Raw genomic sequence first — 23,494 nt, 5'->3', positions numbered from 1 at the left:
TACCTTGCTATTTTTCTCGTGTTACATGAACTTTAACATTTAACATGCTAACTAAAGTCCGTAAAGTCTGAGCTGCATCTGAGATGCTCCTAGGTTGTTGGTTTTTTTTTGGAATTTTTTTTATAATTTTTGGGCTTTTTGGAGTTTCTCTGAGCATTGCATGGTCTGACCTTAGGGTGAATTTACTGGGACGTCCATTTGATTGTGACATTGTGTTACCTGAATGCTCTTGATTAGTAAAGTGCCAAAACCTCTGCCTTTATAGCTGTGCTCACACTTCATGGTGATCAATAGTCAAGTGCATTTATTAACATCACCTGGCTGCCATTTACTCTCTTAATTCTCATGAAAGCATCAGTGAACATTAGGAATATACTCCGTTTTTCACAGGACTCCACACATTTCTATGAAAACCTTTTCTTTCACATGATATTATTTTTTATTTTATTGGTGGTTTATATATTTATGCTAAAGAATCAGAATCAGAATCAGAATACTTTATTGATCCCTGGGGGAAATTATTTAAAGCGTATCGGATTAAGAAATTAATATATTGGGAGTTACCTTGTCAGTTACCTTGGCAAAGATCAAAGCTTTGAAGCATTTGTGTCAGCCAAAGGTTTGTATGGTTTTTAGATCATACGTTTCTAAAGGTTGCTACCAGATTCAGCTCATTGTCTCCATGCCGTCAAAATTTGGTATCAGAAGCACTTAGATAATCTTGATAACAACCACAGTTCATACCTGTAAATAAGGCTATCTGATTACCAGAAAGAGAACCAGAACAATTGCTTCAGCAGTTGCACTGTTTAAAATTTCTTGCGATGCAAAGATTGCAGTCAAAAAAAAAAAAGTGTCCCCAGGTTTGTTGGATTATGTTTCGAGACATTCGCTCTCACAAGATACTAAATTCAGCACTTAGAGTGTATCACCAAATTAGCTGGCCTTTGCTTCTATCACTGATGAGACCAGCGATATTTCAGACTGAGTGCATGTTTCTGTCTAGTTGGGCGAATGCAAATCCATTCATCTATACGACATTATTACACTGTGTTACTGTGGAAGACCAGATGTAGAATCCTTTACAGAACAAGAGGGTCTGACTAGGAACTCTATATCGTCGTACTTTTTGCTTTCAGGAGCTAGTGTTGCCAACAGAAACAAATCTTCTGCTAAAAAATGCCTGCTTTCATGGTGGCATAGTTGTGCATAGTTTATTGAGAGCCATCCTACCCACAATTAAAAAATGTATGAGTTAAAAGTCTTATGTCATCTCTATCTCTGTGTCTAGTAAATTGCCTGTGCCTTATCTGAATCTTGTAAGGCAGTGTGAATCTCTGAGGTTGCTACAGGTCTGGTTTCGAGGCTAGCAATAACAAAGTTACCATAATATACAGTACATGCTGCAAAACTTGTTCACGTGTCACCTGAATGACAGCAGCTCCACAAAAACAGGAAAATTGTAAAGTGAACTCGACGATGATGAAGTTGCTCATATGAGAGATCAGTTAAGCTGCTGTTTTAAACAGCTGTCTGTCACGTTTATAAGTGCTGCTGATTTTCTGCCACTTAATGCCACCAGATTCTTTTCTTTTCATATTTCCAGCTTGGTTACAATGTGAACTCTGGGAATTAATACACATATGTTCACGGCCCAGCTCTACTGCCAAGATAAAGACAGGAGAAAAAGGTTTAACTAAAATAACATACGATACATTGGGGCCTGACTTACTAAGTGGTACAAATTAGGATGAGGCTGTGTTCTTAAAAATGTGCCAGTGAGTACAGAGAACAGTACAGTGAGAACAGTTCTGTAAGTGATCTATGAACAGTGCACTAATTTATAAATAAAGACACAACCAGTTCATTTCAGTCGTGACCATCACCAGAATTGAAGTGTTGTCTGCTAACCAAAAAAATATGCTGTGCAGGATTTACAGATGTGTTTCAGATTAATTAGAGGCAGCTGAAGGTGTTTTTAATATAAAGGCAATTTTTTTTCTGTCTGAAATTGCTGGGAACTTTGCGTGTGGGATCCCTGCAGACATCTGTTCCCTGGATAAATCTTGTGGTTTCGATTACAGCAGAACTCAAAAAGAAGATCTGTGTTATTACAATCCCACCATTAAAAACCTGAAATCTGTATGTAACAGATGTAGAAAAAGACACCACATTAATTACATCAGATCCTGATCCATCCCTGTGTTAATAAAGGGGTGAGGGATGAACTGTTACATTGCCGGGTGCTTAAGTACATGTGTTATTCATTTTTTTCCAACAGGCTGTGTGGCAGTGTAGGTAATATGAAGCCGGTTTGTAACATTCAGACATTAATCTGTCACACTTCACGCCTGTCTGTCAATAAACTGCCAGTTTGAAGGGGAAAAAAGCAGTTGCTCTGGGTGTGAAGACTACTGGGAAAAGACAGATTGACACAAGACATTTTCAATGTGTGCTAATCTGTGTGAGAATGTGACTGAAAACCTGAAACACTGCAAATCACTCTGGTTACTGTAAAAGGTAAATTGGTTACTTGTAAAACAAGAAAAATCCTTGTATGTGTCTTGTATTGGGATTCTTGCACTCTAAAGCTGTGCTCTATTTCATCAAAATACCAATACTACTGAGGAGGAAGTAATATTTGGAGCTTGACCCTAAACATTTGGGGCAAGGGTGTAGTGAAACCTATATAACAGAGCCAAAGCTTGGGTCCAGTCACACAGGTCTGGAGACCAGTTGGCAAGCTCCTGGAAATTACCTACTGGACATTTTTCACTAGGGAAAGTGTGCTGGCAGTTTCTCTTAGCCCCAGTTACGCACGCCTTAGAGACCAGTAAGCAACCCCTGGCAAGCAGTGATTGGTCAGTGAAAAATGGGTATTCCCTGACTAGTTGTTGTCAGTGTAGGAAGTTACTTGCTGTTGCTAGCTAAAATTGGTTTCAAAAAGCTATATGGTGCTGCAACCTGCCTGTGATCACTTGGACCACTAGTGGATTGCAGCGTTTGCCTGAAGTTTATGGAAAATTTCGATTTTTCTGCAAACCCTTGCAAAGTACTCTCTAAGCAGCAACTATGAAAAGAGTGATGCAAACCAAAAATGGAGTATGTCTGCTTTCAGTTAAAGTTGGGCTTTTGGAAGTGTGTTGTTTGAGCAATAAGATAAATTTTTTTTTACCTTGAAGATGATGCCTTTTCTTTTATGATTTAGTTTTACTGCTCAGCTAGTAGTGAGTAAGTGAATAGTTGCATATTACAGGGTCCTGTTGCAGTCTGCTAGAAACCAAAGAAACCACTACAAGCTTTTTAGTGTAGCACCCTCTTTGTGACTGATTTCATCCAACGACAGCCTGCAAACTCCGGAAACCAGTCAACATGTGGTTGGGGAATACAGATTTTCCCCTGAGGATATATGCATCACATTTACAGCTTTGAGCGATACACCCACCCAATTACACACTTGTTCTGATATCGTCTCTGTCTCTGACTCCAAATAAATTAACATTCCTAGCAACAACTATCACAACCATGTTAGGTGCAAAATAAAACGTGTTTTTTTGTGTTTTTAAGTCGATACAATTCGCAGTAAATTGTATGCTGTGAACATTTTGTAAATTAAGTTTATGTGATTCACTTAATGACTCTCCTCCCAAAATCTTGTGTTCTACAAGCAAAACTCCAATGAATACATCTAAAATATGGCTTCCATAAAAATACCCATATCCATGCCCTTTAGTCACAAAATTGACACTGAGCTTCTTTAGTAAATACAGCAGCTTTGGTCTTGCACAGACCATTTGGCGCAGACCATTAGTAAATCTGGCCCTAGGTGTGCTTTCTGTCAAAATATGACTTTATCTCTTTATCTGGACTCACAATATTAGATACTACAGCAGAGTTAGTGGGAATATAGTTATTGAAAAGAGATTTAATCACCTAATTGTTTGTCCACATATAAACAAAAACAAATAAACAAAAAAAAACAGATTACAGAACAATTTGGTGCATAAACCATGGTCTTTTTGTAAGGAAAGTAAATCTTTCATCTTTCCAGTTCACACAGCTTTTGATAGAGCCGAAATACTCTTAGCCAGTTTCCTTTTTGTGTCACCCACTGACCAAAAAAATGGATATGCATTTTTTTTTTACAAAATGCTCTACATCAGGGGTCCTTGAGGGCTGGTGTCCTGCAACTTTTCCATGTGTCCCTGTTGCAACACCGCTGAATACAATTAGTAGGTCATTAGCAAGACTCTATAAAACTTGACTGCATGCTGAGGTGGCAATTCAGCCATTTGATTCATGTTACAGCAGCGCATAAGTGAATGAACATGGTGCAATAGAAGTACTTTAAGAAGTACATTTTTCCAAACACTTAAATTTACTTAAATTTACTCGAGTATGGTTAGGGGTTGCCACTTCATCATGCAGTCAAGTTCTATACTCATGCCAATGACCTACTAATTTTATTCAGGTGTGGTGCAACAGGGACACATGGAAAAGTTTCCTTACATCTTGTCAGTCTACCACCTTTTCTAAATTCCGAAAATGCAGCAAAACCATAGCTCACAAACGAAATTGCACATAATGAACACAGTTGAAATTTGTGGTTACATCTCCATTAAAAAAGTCAGTGATGAAAAATGTCAACAGAACGAGTGTGAGCAATATCTCCAATATGAGTTGTTGTCCATAATTGCCAGAAAAGATGATCAAAATGACTAAAACTCTTACGTAGCTTTAACAAAACTTTCAGTTCCTCAATGTTTTCTTGACTCCACATTTGTTGGTGTATTACTTAAGGACAAAATGTAAGTCTATAGTCTTCGCACCCTTGGTTAGTCATGGAATACAATATTGAATGAAGAGGTGACATACATTCCATGTTTCTAAAGCAAGATTCGTCAGGACCTTTGCCCCTGATTTGTGCCTGATACACAGAGCACCTAAACCCTATACCACCTTCTGGCTTTGCCAGCCACTGGGCTCCCTCCTGTGAGCACCATGCACAGATCTGGCTCCAGGGTGAGACCAATTTAACCCTGTCACAGGCAGGGTAGTCATGTTCCTTACTTATTGTTTAATCATAGGGGTGTTTCTGATTTGTTTCACGCTGGATCCCAGGTTATTACATTCACTGCCTCAAACGGAGCATTTTGGCCATCGCCATCTTGTTTTGGCTGTGACATCAGTGGAAATACTATGATGTCCACTAATCTCAGTGGACAAGCATTTCATTTCAATTTAAAGCCTATATATTCTTTTTTTCTATAATCCTAAATGTAGTAGTGAAGACACATTTTTGACCAAACATGGTGAATAAACATAGCGAGAGTGAGCCAGTGTATTTAAAATAGACTTTTTTAGTCCATCTTTACAACATTGTAGTTTCTCTAAAGCAGTCCAATATCAACAATATCTACCACCACATAGTTGAGCAGCCTAGCACCAAGTCAGACGATCTTTTTTTATTTCCTTAAGAATTCTCCTTCATATCTTTCTTTGACCTGATAGTATTTCCACTGATGTCACAGCAAAAACAAGATAGCAATGGCCACAATGCTCAGTTTGAGGCTCCATGTCCTTCTCCAGTCTATACATGTCGCCCTTTCTGCCCAGGCTCTTTGTGGATTAATTTACATAAAATAAAGATGCACACATTAACTATATAAAATGGAGTTCATTGTTGTGACTTTCAAGGTTATGCCAGTGATGTAAGTATGAGCACTTAAAATGATTAGGTTGTAACCTCTAAATGGGGTTCGTGGCAGTTGTCGAAAGAGCCCTCATCTCATTGACTTTTTGTCATTACTGTGTATCAAATTTGTTCAACACCTTTTTCATTTCTGGAAAATTTGTCACTCTGTTGTCTGCAGTTTGACTTTTAGGACATTCATTGTAAAGAAAGTACAACCTTTATTTATTAATAAATTTCTGTTCATTGTTATTGCTGATCAACATTTCTTATCTTTGTGATAATAGCATTGTTGAAGAGTCTACCTCTGCACTCCTGTGGCTTTTTTACAACAAAATGCACAGCTTTGCCTCTGATCTTGTTTTTCCCGCAAGTGGGATCGAGCTATTTATAAACAAACATTTCAGAGAAATGCAGGTTAGCTAAACATACTTTCATAGGATTGCCTTGTGCAGAAATTAATAACCTTGACATTTACTTTTAATTTATAAATACACAGCAAAATCTCCAGTGTTAATTTAACACTGGAGATTTTGCTGTGTACCTCTTTTATGATTTTATGCTATAGCTTATGTATCAATTCGTCCCCATTTGTCCTAATGCAGTATTTTTTTTCATCTGCTATATTATTTGCAGTATTTAGTTTCTATCATTTTTATGAGTAACAACATAGTGATCTAGTCTCACATGCTATGGCCTTCTGTTACAGACAGACTTACAGACCCGTGTGAGCACTCGAGATGTTGTCAACAGCTTCAAGAAACAGACTGACCCTAGCTCCGACTATAGCACTAGTCCTAATCCCAATCCTGGTACTACCCCCAGTTCCAGACAGCAAAATGAGAGTCCAGAAAAAAGAACAGAAGCTGAGGAAAATCCTGACTGCGGCAAGGTAAGTAATAACTACCATTTAATACTTATTGATATATAAATATTCAGTGTTTATGAAGTCTTCTAAACTACTCAGTTAGTTGTACACATGATCAAAGTGGAGATGCATTGACTTGTTTAATACGTTAAATATTGTACAGTATGCATGTGCTTAACTGTGCTAAGCACTGTGCTAAACAAACCAATATACAGCATTAAAGACTTGAACTGCTACGGCAGTCCATTGAGTAATTTTGCTTACTTGAGTTTTTGATGACAAAAAATTAAGCAGAGCTTAAATGGATGTTGAAATGTTGCAGTAAGATGAGCTATGACACTTACAAAAATGTAATATTGGACTAGATAACAAGGCCAGGGCTTTAAAACGAGAAGTATAAGAAAAGCCATGTTTTCTTTAAAACAAAGCTTCTGTCTTTCACACATAATTTTTGAGGTTTGTCATTTTTATTCATTATTTATTTAATTAGGGAATAATAAAAACTAATTAAATTATACTAAACGTGTTTTCCATCCATTTTATTTAAAGAAAATCTAAATATGAGATTAAATGATATTCTTAATAATGGGGCTTTGCCAATTGTTATACCAACAATTATTTATTTACTTTTTACGTATGTAAAAAAATTTCAAATGGTCATTGATTACTGAATACATTTTCTTCTCTACTGCAGTTAACCGGCTGTGAAAATTTAATTCAGACATACCAGACAAGCCTTAACACTGTTAAATTTTACCCCTGCACACTGTGAGTCAATTGAAAAGACTTCAAACAAACTCTAATTGACGCTATATCCACAGGCTGTATCTACAGGCAGGCTGGTGAACTGCATGCACCTTTGGACTAAAAAATGCCCTCCAGCTGTGTAGGTCTGGCAAGAACAGTTAGATTGACATTTCAGACTTTTTATACCACCGAGCTCAGTTGACCTTATTCAAACAGCAGTCATTTTGAACAGCTGGGGTCAGAAGGTACTGAGGAAATGTCTTTGAATGTCAAACTAGTGTTCAACTTATATGTTAAAACTTCATATACAGGCATTAAATTTTCACCAGTCTGAGCAGCAACAGACATAGAAACCTCCCTGCTTAACACATAACTTAATATGTTTTTAATTCTGGTAATAGGCTGAATATTTAAAATTGATGTGTCATTTTTATTAAAAGGAACTCAACATTTGACCCTCAAGGTGTAAATTTACTCTCCTGAAACTCATCTAGGCTGTTATAAACACATATTTTCATTGTTTGAAAAATCCTGAATTTATAATCCTCATTTTGACCTATGAAAGACACCATTACTTTGTGCGTGCAGTGCACTTAGGGTAAATTAATGGCACTCCAGAGCGATCATTACAAGGTCGCCATTATAAATTATGAAAAAGAAATGTCACATTGTGCTGCTTTTGATTGTGATTACCAGTCCAAAGGAAAGAAGAGGGTTGATTTTAGTCTCCACAGCTTTCTTGTCAATAGGAAGAGGAGAAAGAAGCAGGAAAGTCCTGGTGGAGTAAGGCTTGTTGTATTTGATGCATTAGTTTAGTTAAAGCCATAAAGATGTGATAACCAAAACCAAGTGTGCCTAAAATGCACTTTGATAAGGAGTCTAAATGCTGTCAGAGAGCAAGTAAAGGTCAGTTAATTTGTGTAGTTCTATGAAAGCTAATTTCCATTACTGAAAAGAAAAGAAAAAACAAAACTCAGAATTGAAAAAAAATAACAACATGAAAATGTTGACTTATGGATTTTTTTTTCAGTGGTGGAAACAAGTTTTGATACATCCAACACACAGGGTGCTTTACACAGGCATAGAAAGGAGTACGGCGACACGTTTAACTATCCTTGCTGAAGTACCACGACCACAATTTATGGACACCTGCAGTTGTTCCGGTGTTGTGTTCAATAACAGAAGAAGAAGGAAACAAAAACAAAACACCAGCCCACTGTAATCTCCAACTAGCTACACAGTTTTGCCTCATTAATCTCTTTTATGTGACATCCCTCTGGTGATAAATACATGAACACGATAGCCTTTCATGCTGTACTGTTTAGGCCCAAATCGGCTTGATGTTTGATGGCCTGCAGTGACGTGAAAAATTAAACCTAACGTAATGAGCCTGCTTTGAAAAGGAGTAGAAAGTGCAAATATTTGTTTAAAAATGGGTATAGTACAGATACCTTAAAATTCTACTTAACTACAGTAGTGAAGTATTTGTACTTGTTACTTCCCACCTCTGTTTTCCACTAAGCAGCAAACTGTTCATTATGGTGGTCGCTTTGTCTGAAAGTGAACCAACAGTCAGCAGGAACCTGACAACCAACAGTGTCACCAGCTCAGCAAAAAAGTGCATGTTGTTCTTCAGCTAAGAGTGATGCAGCTACTTAGCTGGATACAGACATAGTGGATGAAGGTAGACAGTGGCCAGGCGAAGTGTGTGAGTCAATATTATGGATTGTGTTTGTGTGTGAAAACAACACTGACTTGGATTAAAAAGTCAGACAGCTGCCTCGTCCCTTCTATCATAGTTGTCATTTTAATGCACATCTCTGATAATGGCAGTTAAGCTTTCCTGCTCAGTTAGGTTGTGCTTGGGCATAAATAGAGGTTCTTGGAGACATTACATGTTTGTCTTCCTAGAGGATCCAGAGACTGTGACCAAGACTGGTACAAATATTTGACATCATTACCCAGAATGCAGTATGATTTAAAAACAGCAACAACTGCAACAAAATAAAAACGACGGCTGCCTTTGTGTGCAAAATTTATTAAACATTTTATCCCCGCCAAAAGACAGCTACTGTTTATTTTTTTTAATATCACATCTAAGGGGCTGGTTGTAGGCTGCAATTGTATTAACTACTCATTAAATGATCCACTAAATTGTAAGCTAATGTCCAAATCCCCCCCCCCCCGCCCCATTTCAGATGTAAATATAAGTATCTCTTAATAGAAAAAATAAGAGCACTCATTAAACAATTTTTATGCTTATAGTTCAGTGCAGCCATTTCGCATAAGAGCATAAGAATAGAAAGAATGGCAATAAAAAATAATAACACACATCAAGGAAACAGTTAATACCCACTTAAACAAGGACACAAACACGGTGTCAGGCTTGCTTTCAGCACCACAAAGCTATTCAGAAAAGATGGAAGTGAATGAAAATCTCCAACAGATTAAACAAAAATAACCACACATTTTTTCCAAGCAAAACCATGGCAACACCTTCAGTAATGATTTTTTTCTTTGTTTTAACTATGTTTATTACATTTTTTCCCCGAAACATTAGGCCATTTACAAAAATAAAGTAGAAATAAAATATTCCAACATCAGTGACGATTAAAAAAAGATAAGTTAAGCAAGACTCAATAAAACATAATAAAACAAAAACAGTCCCTTAAGCCCAGTCCCACTCCCACTCACTACCAGACAAGAACTATACTGGAATCAATAATTTCTGAGGCAGGAGAAAAACTAAAAACAGTCAAATATACGTACTGTATGCGAATGAATAAATAAATGTTACATCACCAACACAGAAAAGAGTACAGTTATTCAGCTATAAAAAGTTAGATAGATTTAACTCATGAATTTGACAATACTTACACAGAAATTTACATTTGTAGAAAACAAACATATAAACCCAACAAAGACAGCAATCTATTATGAATGTAGTGCCTGAAATCAGACCAGCATTTGTCAAAAAGATGTCTTTTTCTTTGGAGATTAAATGAAGCGACATGGAGATGAAGGTGGGATCTGAACTTTTTCATAAGAGAGAAATACAAATATTGCCAGCAGTCATGGCTGGTTTGATATACTGTGCCTGGTTTCTTTTGACAGGGGGGGACATCAGATATGTCCTCTAAAAGGGCTAATCTAGGTGAAGAGGGTATCTCACATCTGACAGTCCTGTATATCCTCTCTTATTGAGCACCAGTAATCTTTTAGTTTATTGCGTGTCTAAAACATGTGGATAAAGCCATCTGTTTCTTTTTTACACCTAGAGCAAAGATCAGAAGTTGATTCAGGAATGATAAGTTGAACATGTTGCATCTTACCAGCACAAAAGCTGCTGTGTCAGGGAAATCAGAGCTACACAGGAAATAAGATTTCATGGCAGAGAACAAAAACAAAAGCAAAAAAATATCTACCAACTCATCTATGGGAGTTTAAGCAGATTTGTTTTGTTTGGTTTCCAACTGCCGAACGCTTACTGACTTTTGTTAGTCACTGTGATATGTGTGTACAACAATCATTGTTCTTTTACCTCAAATGAACTTTACTATGAGGAACAGTTTCTATTTTCAGCCTTATTTCAGTTGACTTTATATTTAGAGGTCTAATATAAAGATAGATAAAGAGTTCCTGTTGCCACTAAAATGATGCATCAACAAGGGTATTGCCAAGGTTACAGCCACGCTCGTACATATGCATATTTTAGGTTTTGCTTGTCTTTGCCTTTAGAATATGAATACAGGTCAGTTCCTGCAGCACACAAAAACTCATTAACTGACCCCCTTCATTAAATTGCAGTCATCAAAAAAACCTGAAAGGTTTAGCACCATCATTCTGATTATATTTGCTATGTTAGGATATCAGAAAAACAGTTTTTTGTGAGTAGTATTTGATTTGTGCTAACACTAACACTAACCTTTATCAGTAGGAGTCTTATCATGCACAAGGGTGCTTCTTACCCTTACATCACACTGTTTGCCATCAATCCCTGTAAGTACACTGATGAAACAACTCTTCTATTGCAGATGTTAGTTAGGAGTCATGGAGAGGAGAAAAAGGTGGGAATTACTGAAGATGATAACAAAGGATTTCTACCCTCACTCCTTAAAGGAGAGTACAATGAGGAGGAGTCTGCAAGATCTTTCCAGGAGGCGCTCAAATTATGGAGGGGGAAGAATGATGGAGTCTGGATACCTGCCAGACCAGGTACACTAAATTGAACTGATTAAATTTACCCAGTGTTTTGACACTAATGATAATGAGAACATAATATTTATCTTTTATTGTTTGTTTGTTTTTCAATTTCAAAGCAGTTTTTGTTTGTAATTCACAGTCTTGGAATGGCTGCCACTGACTAGCACTCTCACCTTTCAGCAAGGTCGTCTCTGGTTCCTTTCTGTGTGGAGTTAGTATATGCTCCCTGTACCTGTGGATTTACTTTGGGTGTATCAGCTTCCACCCAAGGTCCGAATGCTTGTTAGACTAATGTTAGGTCAACTGGTGACTGTAAATTCAAAAAGTGGTATTTTGACTTGGACAGACTGCAGTGACTCTCAAACAGACTGTTAAAACTCTGTTGTACCAGAGGATAGGTGATCTGCTGGAGGGCATTTGAGTTGGTTTGCACTGGACCATACCCTGTATCTATTCTATTTCTTCTTCTCTAGTACGACCTCCTCACTTTCCACTCTTGTCAATCTATTGCTGGGCTCGAATACTGTGCTGAAAGTTAGTTGAGGATTGAAAAGTAGCAAACTTCATTTCTGCATTAATTTAAAAGCCAGAGTGCTCTTTAAATGTGCTTAAATGCTAAAGAAAATTATGGGTTTTTTTTTATCATGAAAAGTGGTTGTTTGAAGATTAATGCCATGTTCATCCTATCTGCCTTCACTGCTGAGCTTGTGTGTGTGTGTGTGTGTGTGTGTGTGTGTGTGTGTGTGTGTGTGTGTGTGTGTGTGTGTGTGTGTGTGTGTGAACATGGAAGCATATGATGTTTGGTGCTTGATGGAAAAAAGTTGAGACCAGCTCAGTTTTGATTTGTCATCTGTCACACCCATGGCACACCATCTGTCGGTATCAAACTTCCAGCCTCCATTCCGTCGCAGTGACTTGTAGCTAGTTGCTCCTGCAACACACACTTCCTGCAGTGGAGTGGAATAGAATGTATGTGGAGCACTGTATAGCTTCACTACCAAGCTGCAGTGTCTAACTACGGCTATCAGATTAATGTATACACTTACATTTGTATTCAGCTTTTACCAACAAATATATTTTTTTCTCAGCTCTTTCTCTTTGCATTTTCACCTACTTCTCAGTTTTCCTGCTTTCCCTCTCCCTGTATCTGCTCTGATCTGGTCTTACAGAAAGTGCTTACCACTGCAGTAGGAGGGTAATCCATGGCTGTTGCATATTGAGATAATGAGAGGAGTGTTAGGGGTGCCCTACTCCACACCACAGCACTAATCGCCTCAGCTTTGTGTATGCGTATGTGTACACGCGCAAGTGTTCCAGGCAATTTTGTGTCTTTTCGCAGATATTGTGTATCTGCATCTGCAATAATGTTTGTGCGCTCAGGTTTATGCGGGTGTGTATTATTAGCACTATTATTCCAGGTTCTGTATATGTGTCTAGGTGTTTGTGCTTTTTATTAGACCTCCTATTTTCTCTGCTTTACTGCGTGAACAGACTCTGCTCCTCTCTCCTTTCGCTCTGCTCTGCAAATTGCTACTAGCCCCTCCAGCCCTAATTATTTCTGTCAGGCCAATGGCACCCAGGCCCAATTTAAAGCTTCCACTGAGGACTGCCAAAGTGTCTGGAGTACAATCATAACATGTCTCCTTCTTATTTCTATCTTTTATTTTCTCTCATGCGCTCACTATGTTCCTTTAGTATTTCATACATCTTTTTTCTTATTCCCACAGGGCTCTCTCCTGTCTGTTTGTGTTTTGGCACTTTTGGCATGGTGACAAGGTGTTTTCTCACTTTTTGAGGGGAGTGTGTTGAGAAGCTGCCGGATTATGTTTTCCTGCTACCTATTCTACCTTTCTGAATCTTTTTTCCTTTGGGGCATTTTTTTCCACCTCTTACATCTTAACTTTATTTTTGTTTGATGTCCCTCTCCCCATTTCCCTCCAGTATCAGTGTCAGCTATGGCGACCCAGACTGCCCTCCCTCCAGACAGAGAAGCTGAAGGACAAAGAAGAGGAGGGGGGGGAGAGAGGGTTCCTGTCAAGGTGAAGTTCACAAAAAACAGCCTTACCTACATGGACAGATTGCTGCTCAAGAAGCACCGGAGGTACAGATAGAAATGTGCATGCATCACACATATAGTTAATATTCAAAACCATGTTGAGGCTTCTGTCATGAGCTTCAGGCAGTAGGTTCAGTGGAAAGTTATGCTTCTCCCCTGTTCGTTATTCCTTGCAAATGTTTTATTGTTAAGAATGATTAAGAGCTTTAAAAGCAGTATCAGCTCAAAGTTTTGGTTTTGATTTATTTATGTTATCGTATATTTGGCAACAACTTTTAATGCTATAACCAACTGCTGTGACTTTTCCTTAAATAATGGCTAAATAAATTATAAATTTATTTAGAGTATAAATTTTATAACTAAGCTACTTGGTACATGTGCTGCCTATGATACCTATGGTACCGACGTATCATTGTCACCAGATAGATGTCTCACATGTATCTGATGACATCTCTGTTACGCAGATACAACCACACGATCGAGTTTTTACGTCAACTTGTCCTTGTAGCATCATATACACCCTTAGTTTCTTGCTGCCTCCAGTAAGGGGTCAGAGGTATACCACGCTGTGCACAAACACACACATACATAGATTTGTTATGATACTTTTTGTTACCACGGAACTTGTTTCTCTTGCTTCTCTGTGGTCTTCATAACCAGCCGATATCAGTCACCAGTGTATAAAGCAGTTTCTTACTACTTATTGTGCAGTACACCGCCTGCAGGCTTGGCTTCAGCAGGTCCCATTATTACAGCCTTTATTTAACCAGCTTCTTTTTGGGCTGAGTAGTCCACTGGAGAGCAGGTCAGGGATGAGGCAAGAAGAGTGCAGTTTCGGGCCCTCCGACTGCCTGAGCAGGAACGCTCTAAGTCCCCAGCTGTAGCAGCCTTTAACTGTGGAATAGACCAGAGAGCCAATCTAGAGTGCAATAAGCCTGCAGCGGTGATGGTGGCAGAGCTTAATGGAGAGACAAAGAGACTGGCTGGTAGAAAGAAAGTCGAGGTTGAATTTTAACAAGCTTCAATAATAATGGGAAAAAGACTGAAGGAAGGAAGGAGTTTAGTGGTGGAAAGAGCTTTAAAGAATTCACTAGAAGTGCTCAGCTATATTAGAGTCATAACTCTACCATCTTGGTAGATTTGTGCATGGCCTGCAGGTTACAGAAAGCAAGCTTGTGACCGGGGGGGTGTGTCAGTTTGATTTCCTGAGCTGGCTAGGCGGTGTGGTCAGGGTAAGTGAATGCTCGTTCTTCCATCAGCTGCCAGAGTCAAAGTATCTGTGATCAAAGCACTGAACCCTGAAATAAAAGTCTGCACAGACTTATATAGAACTGACATCTGAACTGACCCTCACCTGCATTTACTGGCTGGTTTAACTGTGCTAGATGATTGCAAAATTTAAGACCTGAGCCTGGCTTGATGTAAGATTTATTGCAATCCCAAAAAGTAGCTTTAAAGCACTTTTACATTGTCAAAGTACAAAAGAAAAAGAAATATTTCATACACCATATTATCTTTATGCACCATCAGGCAGTTTGGTCCAGGCTTTCTTATTTTGTATAATTTAAAATAGGGTGATAATGACAAAACCATTAGATTATTAGTTCATACATAAAAAAAGAGAAAATCATTTTTAGAGATCATCTGCAGGAACACTTTATCAGGGCTGGTCACTGCTGATCACTTGGTTGAAGGCTTTCTCCTCTATCTTTATTTTTTTTTTTTTACTGCTCTCTAGCGAAAGCTTAAATGTGCAAACAGCCTAAGGCTAGTAAGTGAGGCTACATCATGTGAAGTACTGTACTGTTTGCAAGAAGAAGAGAGCTAGCTTGCTCCATGGAGGACTAAGGAGAGGCAAACAGTGTTCAGGATTAAATAAAGTAATCTACAAAGTCTGCCGCACATTTCCTGCAGTGGGAAGTTGGGGTATTAGTGTGTGTTTTTTCCTTTTTTAAAAAAAATCAGAATGCAGCAGGCTGATTTCACAAAACATAAGGGAATAGTGTGTTGGACATATGTAGGTATGCATCTGTCAATCATTCAGCAACAGAATGAGGTGATAAAGGGAAAGAGGAAAACATGACACTTAATAAGTTACTTAAATTGTTACTTAAATTACTTTTTCTGGCTGGGGTCTATCCTTATTCACTGTTCTAAATATGATTTCTGTGTTTTCAGAACACCAGTTGAAATATACCCATCATCTCAGGCCGTCTCTGCAGATCAAAAATGTCTGCCTGCTACAACCGCTGAGGAGACTCCAAGCAGTATTAATGGTAATAAACATGCTAATATGTAACTGCATAAAGAAGTACATCTGTAAGCCTATGAACATCTTTTGACAAACAAATGAGGGACACAATCATACTATGTTCAGAATTGTGTATTTTCTGCTGTACACATCACTTTTCTGAAATACATCCCAGAACCAGGCTCTCTACCAAACAAATAAACAGCTCAGGACTGAGTAGTTTGACAGATAACACAAGTGCAAATCTACACACACTCCAAACACACACTTATACAGAAACACACAATGGCAAAATCTTTCCCTCTCAATGGGTCAGACGTATCAGTACCTGCCCATCCAACTGTGGCACTGTGACGGGTAATCACTGGCTGTGATTGTGTGGGCAGAGGGCTGTTAGAGGTGGCTCAAGCCTGACAGGGTAAGGAATGGGGTGAGGGGGAAGTCAGCCTGTAGTGTGGAGCACACGATCTGGAGCTCATCAGTCAGTACTAGTGTCCTGACTTTTTGCCCCCAGCTGAGGCTGAAAGGAGACATATACCAAGATTAACTCTCCCCTTCCAAACCTCTGGACTCGGAGGCTGTCAACTGCCTCTCATCATATCAATCAAGATTCACTCTAAACCTGACCTGGTTAGGATCTGCTAGTCCTTGCTTTCCCCCCTTTCCGAATAGCTGTCTATCTCAAATCTTTCTTCAGTCAAAATTTCCTGTGTTTACAGCAGTAATGATTGATAAGAAAAAGTGACTCAAATTCTCTTTAAATGTGTTTAATAACAAGAGTGCATTTCAGAAATAAATATGTCAGCATCTCTCTGCTGTGCCCACATAGTGATTCTTACAACAACGTACATTCTTACTATCAAAATAACCCAGAACAATTTATTTTGAAGGAGAACCTGATTGCACACCTTATTTGTTGCTAGACAGGAACTGCCCTTACTTTATAATGCTTAGAAAGCTATTAGAGGACCAGGTCAGGTCTTGGTGTTTATGACCCTGAGAGTTTAGTTGTTTATTTTAAAGGGGATTACACCACTGTATCCAAGTGGTTTTAACTGTGGCTACAAATTGTCTATTTGACAATGCCCTGCCCTTGAATAAACTTCCCAAACAGAAGGTTTCTTAACCTCCTTTATCCCAGAGCTCACTTTTTTGTGCTTTTTTAATCAAAAATGAAGCCAAATAGTTGATAATTTTCATATAAAAGAATAGCATTGACTGCATATCCCTTTATTGAATGTATGAAATCATAATAAACCAATACAAACTCAGTTATGCCTCAACAAAACTGCACATTAAAGCCAAAGACCTTCTAGAAACATGTCTGGCAGCCTTTTAGCCATCTTGATATGATTCTAGGACTTTTGAAACAGCGTATATACATTTTACTTTAGATAAGCTTTAACCCGTTCACGCATAGTGGTCACTACAGTGGACAGCTATTCAAAGGCTGTTCTTGTATTTGTGTCAGTGTTGATAGTAAACATGCACAAAAACCACTACATCTGACACTGATGTATCACTCCATACCCTGCCGCCCACTCAAAATGTATGTTGTCCACCTAAGTGGACATGTAAAAAACTCTTTGAAAAGTCCATGTTTAAAAAATGAAGTTCAAAAATCATTTTTGTTCATGCCTAAAGATGAATAAAAAGTCCTAATTGAGGTTGCCATAATTCACGCATGAAAGGGTTAATTTCAGTGGTCGTTTCGACCACAAGTATTTTGTAGCCTTTGCCCAAAATGACGTTTTAAAAAGCTTTTTCTTCCTGAATGTCTTTGCCCTCAGATTTCAATTGAATGCCATGTAAATGTTAGTCAACTGGAGTTATTGATGTGAAAATACATGCACTTATTTTACAGGACTGTTCTTATGTAAACTTTATTTTGTTTTGATGCGCTGTTGTAGGAAATGATACAGAGCTTTCAAGATCTACACTTACATATTGATAGACTTAGATTTGCACATTTATTTACAGCTCTTACCTGCTTGTAATAGAGAGTCAAACAACTCATTATTCCTTCATCATTTCCATACTCTCAAATCAGTGAAGTGCTAATTATATTCTAACTCCTTTTATAATATAAAACAGTTATTAAAATAATAAAACAGTTATTCATACTACAGCTTTCATTTCTCTACTCACAATTTAATAATTAATACTTTGTTTCGGTTATATGCAGATGTGAGGAAGACAGCAGTGTTTTTTCTCCTTTTCTTTTTGGGAAATGTCGAGCTGTTTAGCAGCTGATAAACTATTCCTTCCACCTGCTTCAAACTTTTCTAATGCATGCAAATTACAACAGGTTGCAGAATCTCTCCTCCTCTCCTGTCTTTGAATATAAAAGGGAGGGCATTGTGTGTGTCCATGAATAATAAAAGCTGTTTTCTGGCGGCATGTTGGGAGCGCCCCCTTCTTTTAAATTCTCATTTTCGTGAGCTGTCAAACCCATGTGGTGATGTGATAGAAGAATTGTTAGTGAGGGAGAGAAGAAGAAGGCAGAACAGCATCATTAGCAAGAGTGAAAGAATGGCAAATTAACTGATAGGAAAGGAAATTTCATGTATATTCATGTGCCAATTGTGTTGGTCATGATAGGATAACAGTATAACATGGTATACTGTTTTGTATGTTGCATAAATAGCCATATAAACGGTAATAGCTTGTAAATATTTGCTTGACATTAAAACCTGTCCCAGAGATAGTAGACTATTACAAATGTCTGGTGTAATTTTTTGAATGGGAAAGTAGTTTCCTTAGCAGTGAGAGCATTACTCAGCTCCTGCTGTGTCAGCAACATAGGAAGACCTAAGTGTTCACCTGTATCACTGGGGCCTCCTTTACATGTAGGAAGAGATTAGAAATGAAATGCTGGTATCATGTTATCATGGCACGTTCATCAACACGTTGCTGATGATACTTCTTCATGCCTATGGCTATATGTTTATGGTTGTAGCCATTCTGCCAAAATCAGACAGTCAGATACTTTCTGCTCTTTGCAGTTGACAGAAAGAACACTTTGTATCCATCATTAGTCATTCTCTAGCTCACTTGCATGACTGCCAAAGCCAAACTTTAGGAGACAAGCTAACTGCCAAAAACTGAGAGTTAACCTGGGAGTTGAGTTTTGGCCTGGTCTGTAACCGATGCTTAAGACAATCTGTACATTTAATAGTAAATTCTCTGTCAGTGCAAATGATGAATAATAAATGGCTTGCACTTTAAGTGACTAGAAATCTACTAGTACAGAAAAAAATCACCTTTTATATTTATGTTCATCTAGAAGTAGCTTTATAAGTAAAAAGTATAAGCTGTAACAAAGCAGAAAGAAAAGCAACTGATTCTTCAGGTCACACCATCAACAACATATCAGAAAGCACGGCTCTGTCTCTTTTTGTTTTCTTTTGATTGTGTGTGTGTGCGTAGCTGAGGAGGAGGATTTTCGCCACTACTGTGCATCACTGTTTGCTGTCCCTGTCAGCATGGGTGGACCTGAGCCACAGGTTACTACACCTGAGTCATGCCTCCGCATTGAAGTCCTGGATGAGGTGAGAATAACTGGAGTATTTTATTTTAAAGGATTACACCTCAGTGACCACATGTCTACACATGACAAACAAGGAAAAATAAAGACAAAAACTTAACACCTGTGCACATGACTTTACAACACTAACATATTTGTTCTTTCTCTTTTTTTCCCGTCTAAATCATGTGTCACAACACTGATCTCATTTGTTGTCCACAGACAAGCAGAGACAGGAGGGGACTCAGTGCTGCTGAAAAGAAGGCAGACAACAGCCCAGAGTAAGGCTCAAAGAAAAAAAAGAAAATGTAACATTCTACAGGAACCATCATCACTAAATAATAGTTGTTTAAGCTTACTAATTATTTTGTAAATGTTATTGGTCGGTTAGTTATCAACTTGTTGTAAATGTTTATTAAATACATTGTAGTACAGAAGCATTGTTTGGATGGCTAAAAATGAAAATGTTGTGGAAGCTGATAGAAGTCATCAAAGATTGTGACAGTAAAGGTCGTTACACATCTACTGTAGCGCGTTTTGCGAAAAAACAACACGAAATTCTGAATTTTCTGGAGCCGAGCTTACCTTGTAACGTGTATCAGAGTTTTTACAGCAAATTCGTCCTCAGAAAACACACGGAAAGAAAATGAAACCAACATCAAGCGATGATGAGCTGGTCCTGATGTTTCTAAACTAGAAAAGGAAGAAAAAGAGATACTGGGGTCATACAATTCTCAGGAGAAGGCAGCAGCGGGCAGAATTTCATGGTTTGATCCAGGAGTTGAAGCTGTATCACTGCTGCATTCAAGATTTTCAGGATGTCAGTGGTGCAGTTTGAACTCTTGTTAGTTAGAGTTGTGTGCAGGTCTGAGGGAGAGAAAGCATTTAAGAGAGCCGATTGACCTGGAGCATGTCCAGCTGTGTGTCTGAGGTAAAATAGTATATTTTTTACTTCTATATTATTCTATATGCAGTACTGTTGTGTGTTTTAAAGTCAAATGCAGTAGTCTGATTGTTCAGATCTGATTGTTTTGATCAGAAAAATACAAAAAACGGAAATGGTACAGATTCGTCAAGTGAATTTATGTGCTTGCTGTGAACAGCTGCATTTAACGCATGAAATATTTATTTCATGAAATATTTTTACAGATTTTACACGTCTGGTGTGTAAAGGCCTTAACTGTTAATTTACTAGCAGGAATATCATTACACAACATGTAACAGGAAACACTGGAGCAAAGTCAATTAAGGTTTTTGCAAAAATGTTAATTATTTAATTATTAAAACATATGAGTGCTGTTTGTGTCTCTCTGATTGACTTTTAAAAATGGACATAGATTCACAAATTTTCTCTATTCATCACTCAGGGTCCATACTGTTCAGTGGATTTCACAGAAAGGAAACTCGGTGGTGCCCAAAACAGCCCTACTAAATGATGGATCCTTAAGAGTCGGCCCTTCTTCGCCTGTTGCACCACTACAGTCCAGACTAGTTCAGAAGCTCAAACCATCTAAGCCTCAGACATCACAAGCTGGGCCCTCGATTAAATGTGAGCTCTCTATTTTGCAGCGAAAGAGTAAATGACATGCTTTTTTAATCTGTATCAGACTGTAGAAGCCAGCAAGTTTTCTTTTAGATGTAGGTCACTTTTACATTAATATTTCTCACTTTATTCAGTTCTGACACACATACATAGACATACATAGAAAGGAAAGCATAGTACATCTGCAATTCCCCAGGTATTAGGCAGTAGGGGATTGCAGTGACACTCTGTTGTGTTGAAATGTGGCTGTGAAGGCAGAGAAAAAAAGGACATCTGTTTCAAAACTGCACTGAGGTTTTTCACAGCCTCCTGTATATTCCCTCATATTGTCATATGCGTGGCCCGCTGCTGTCTGTGATACTCTTTCTCTCTCTGCAAACCCTCTCCACACATTCCCTGCGCTCCTGGATGTGGACAGGGTCTCTCTTGTTAAAATCTTTGTCCATGTCAGCCAAAAGCCTGTGCAGATTATTGGAATTCTGTTTTCTCAGGTGTTTCTTTGTTTGTATATGTCCATTAATGCTGCAGTTCAGACTTGTGCAATTTGGAAGTGGTGCATAAATATTAATACACTGATCTAGTAAAGTAAGGAGACTGGAGCTCTGCATTCAAGCATAGTGATGCTGTTCTGTCTGAAAATCCTGAACAACAACCTTTTTTTCTTTAAGCCATGCTTATGAAACATTATCTGAACTCATGCTTACAAAAGCAACCAATGCACTGAATGTTATTTGTATCTTTTACACAGCACATCTATCTAAAAACAAGCTGTCAACATGCCCCACTGCTGAGAATCCAACAGTTTCAGAGTCGTCAATCAAGACATCACCTGCAAAGTCACCTCGCCAATCTCCCCAATCAACAGCTGACTGTGGAGCACCACAACATATCTCCTTGTTACCACATTCCCAGCTTAAAGCTCCCAAATCTTCAGCTGATGTTTCAGTTACGACTAGTAGCAGGTCGCCAATCTCAGATGAGCATCTCTCCCCTCCTCCATCCATATCATTTCCCCTTAGGTCTACTTTCACAGTTTCATCATCCAGCTCTACTGACTCAACCTTATTGCCCAAAGTGAACCATCCGGCCCCATTAGAGAAATGCTCGGACTCAGCTCTCTTGCCAGATCAACCCCAATCTTCCCGGTTATTTGTAGAGCCTATTTCCTCCCCAAAGATTTGTGAATCACCAAGAAGCAATCTGATGTCCCCAAAGGAATCCCAGTATTTCTTATGTGACCCAGAATCTCTTCTATCAGATAATCAACTCCAGTTGCCTTTGTCCCCTAAGACTACAAGTGCACACTCACCAGCAAAATACTTGGAACCAGCTCAATCACAAATAAGTGCTGTGGCTTCAGAAACCCTGTCAAAGTTATCTCTATTTGATGCGACCCCTCCAGATGAACACTCTACATATAGGTCAACTCAAACATTTGAGGACGCTCCAGTTATTAGGTCTGTTGAAACAGAGTCAACTCAGTCACAGGATACAAATTATATCCCATCATCATCTCTCTTAAAAGTCACCCAAAATAACGTTCTTCCTGTTAAAGTGGATGAAGAAGAGAGGTTATCAGTAGGTAAGTGAAGTGCAGTAATGTGCCCACTCTGGTATTTATCTTTGTGTGTGCCTGTGGGCGTACTGATGGTGATGAGCAACAATTAGACCCAATATTTACTTTGTTTTTGTAATGAAAGTCTTGTTAATGGGTGCTAAATTAACTATTTATTAAGAGTGGTTTGTCTTAAACTGCTTTTGTGTGATTACATTACATTGTTAGAAATCTTTGTTACAAATAGATGGACTCACAATGTGACTGATAAAAGCTTCTTTGTTACTGTCAAAGACAAAACAGTTGGTGAAAACAGTCTTTGTGTGGTTTCAGCTCATCTTCAGTTCTCTCACATGCTTATCATGTCATGTCACTTTTGTTTTTATTCTTGCAGCTATAAATTAACTTGGCAAACTACTCCGCGGTGATCTGTCTGGCTTTAACTACAGATCTACTCTAGATTCACTCTAACAAAATGCAGATGAGATGAGAGATTTAATTGTTACCTTATCTTGTGAAGAAGAATTGCCAATTTACACCTCATACAATTAACAGCTCTTAGATCATATGATATGACATTTCCACCTCAGCTTTAATGGCCAAGGAGGGTTTGGTACAAGGTCACTCGCTAACAAGGTTGAAAAGCAGAGGTAAAGGGCATGCGTAACAAATACTTTCCAAATAACCGGGTAATAGAGGTTAGAAACTGTTTCGAGCAAGTAATAATTACATAGTCTGATATTTCTGTTAGTAGTTTAAAGTCTGCCTGAATGCAAAGGCAAATACATCTCTATATGCCCTACTTCCTAAATATTCTTTCCACTGCATAGCTACAATTTGTACATAGAGAATACTTCTATTATGAAGTCTATTTCTCATAAATTGATTTGATACATTTTGCATTTCAAGGCATTTGCTGAGATTTCTCGAGACCAGACAATAATGTCTGGGGAGTCAAATTTGGATCACAAATAGGAGAAAGAAAATAGGAGAAAGAAATGTCCATGTTTATGGATGGGGAAGCACAGGTCTTTGCAGTAAAGTGATTCCTAA

At 38.3% G+C, this 23,494-nt stretch overlaps 1 protein-coding gene across 7 annotated transcripts in view; it reads left to right on the top strand.

Moving 5' to 3' along the window:
• The window catches only part of zbbx (zinc finger, B-box domain containing), a 73,252-nt gene that overhangs the window by 25,099 nt on the left and 24,659 nt on the right, over positions 1–23,494 (top strand). For all 7 annotated transcript variants that reach the window (XR_015124633.1, XM_086261106.1, XM_086261105.1 and 4 more), the window contains 8 exons: positions 6,402–6,584; positions 11,342–11,522; positions 13,452–13,611; positions 15,745–15,842; positions 19,247–19,368; positions 19,566–19,624; positions 20,711–20,892; positions 21,635–22,468. Coding sequence is in view for 6 of the 7 variants with exons in the window: in XM_086261106.1 (XP_086117232.1) it covers positions 6,402–6,584; positions 11,342–11,522; positions 13,452–13,611; positions 15,745–15,842; positions 19,247–19,368; positions 19,566–19,624; positions 20,711–20,892; positions 21,635–22,468 (1,819 nt within the window). In the remaining variant the exon portion in view is untranslated. The remainder of the gene's footprint in view (positions 1–6,401; positions 6,585–11,341; positions 11,523–13,451; positions 13,612–15,744; positions 15,843–19,246; positions 19,369–19,565; positions 19,625–20,710; positions 20,893–21,634; positions 22,469–23,494) is intronic.

Source organism: Aulonocara sp. 'chitande type north' Nkhata Bay, linkage group LG14, assembly GCF_057382095.1.
Source record: "Aulonocara sp. 'chitande type north' Nkhata Bay isolate Kocher_YH1m ecotype deep benthic linkage group LG14, A_spYH_male_GT1.1, whole genome shotgun sequence".
Taxonomy (NCBI): domain Eukaryota; kingdom Metazoa; phylum Chordata; class Actinopteri; order Cichliformes; family Cichlidae; genus Aulonocara; species Aulonocara sp. 'chitande type north' Nkhata Bay.
The sequence above is the reverse complement of the archived record's forward strand: the minus strand, read 5'-3'. Positions and strand labels throughout refer to the sequence as shown.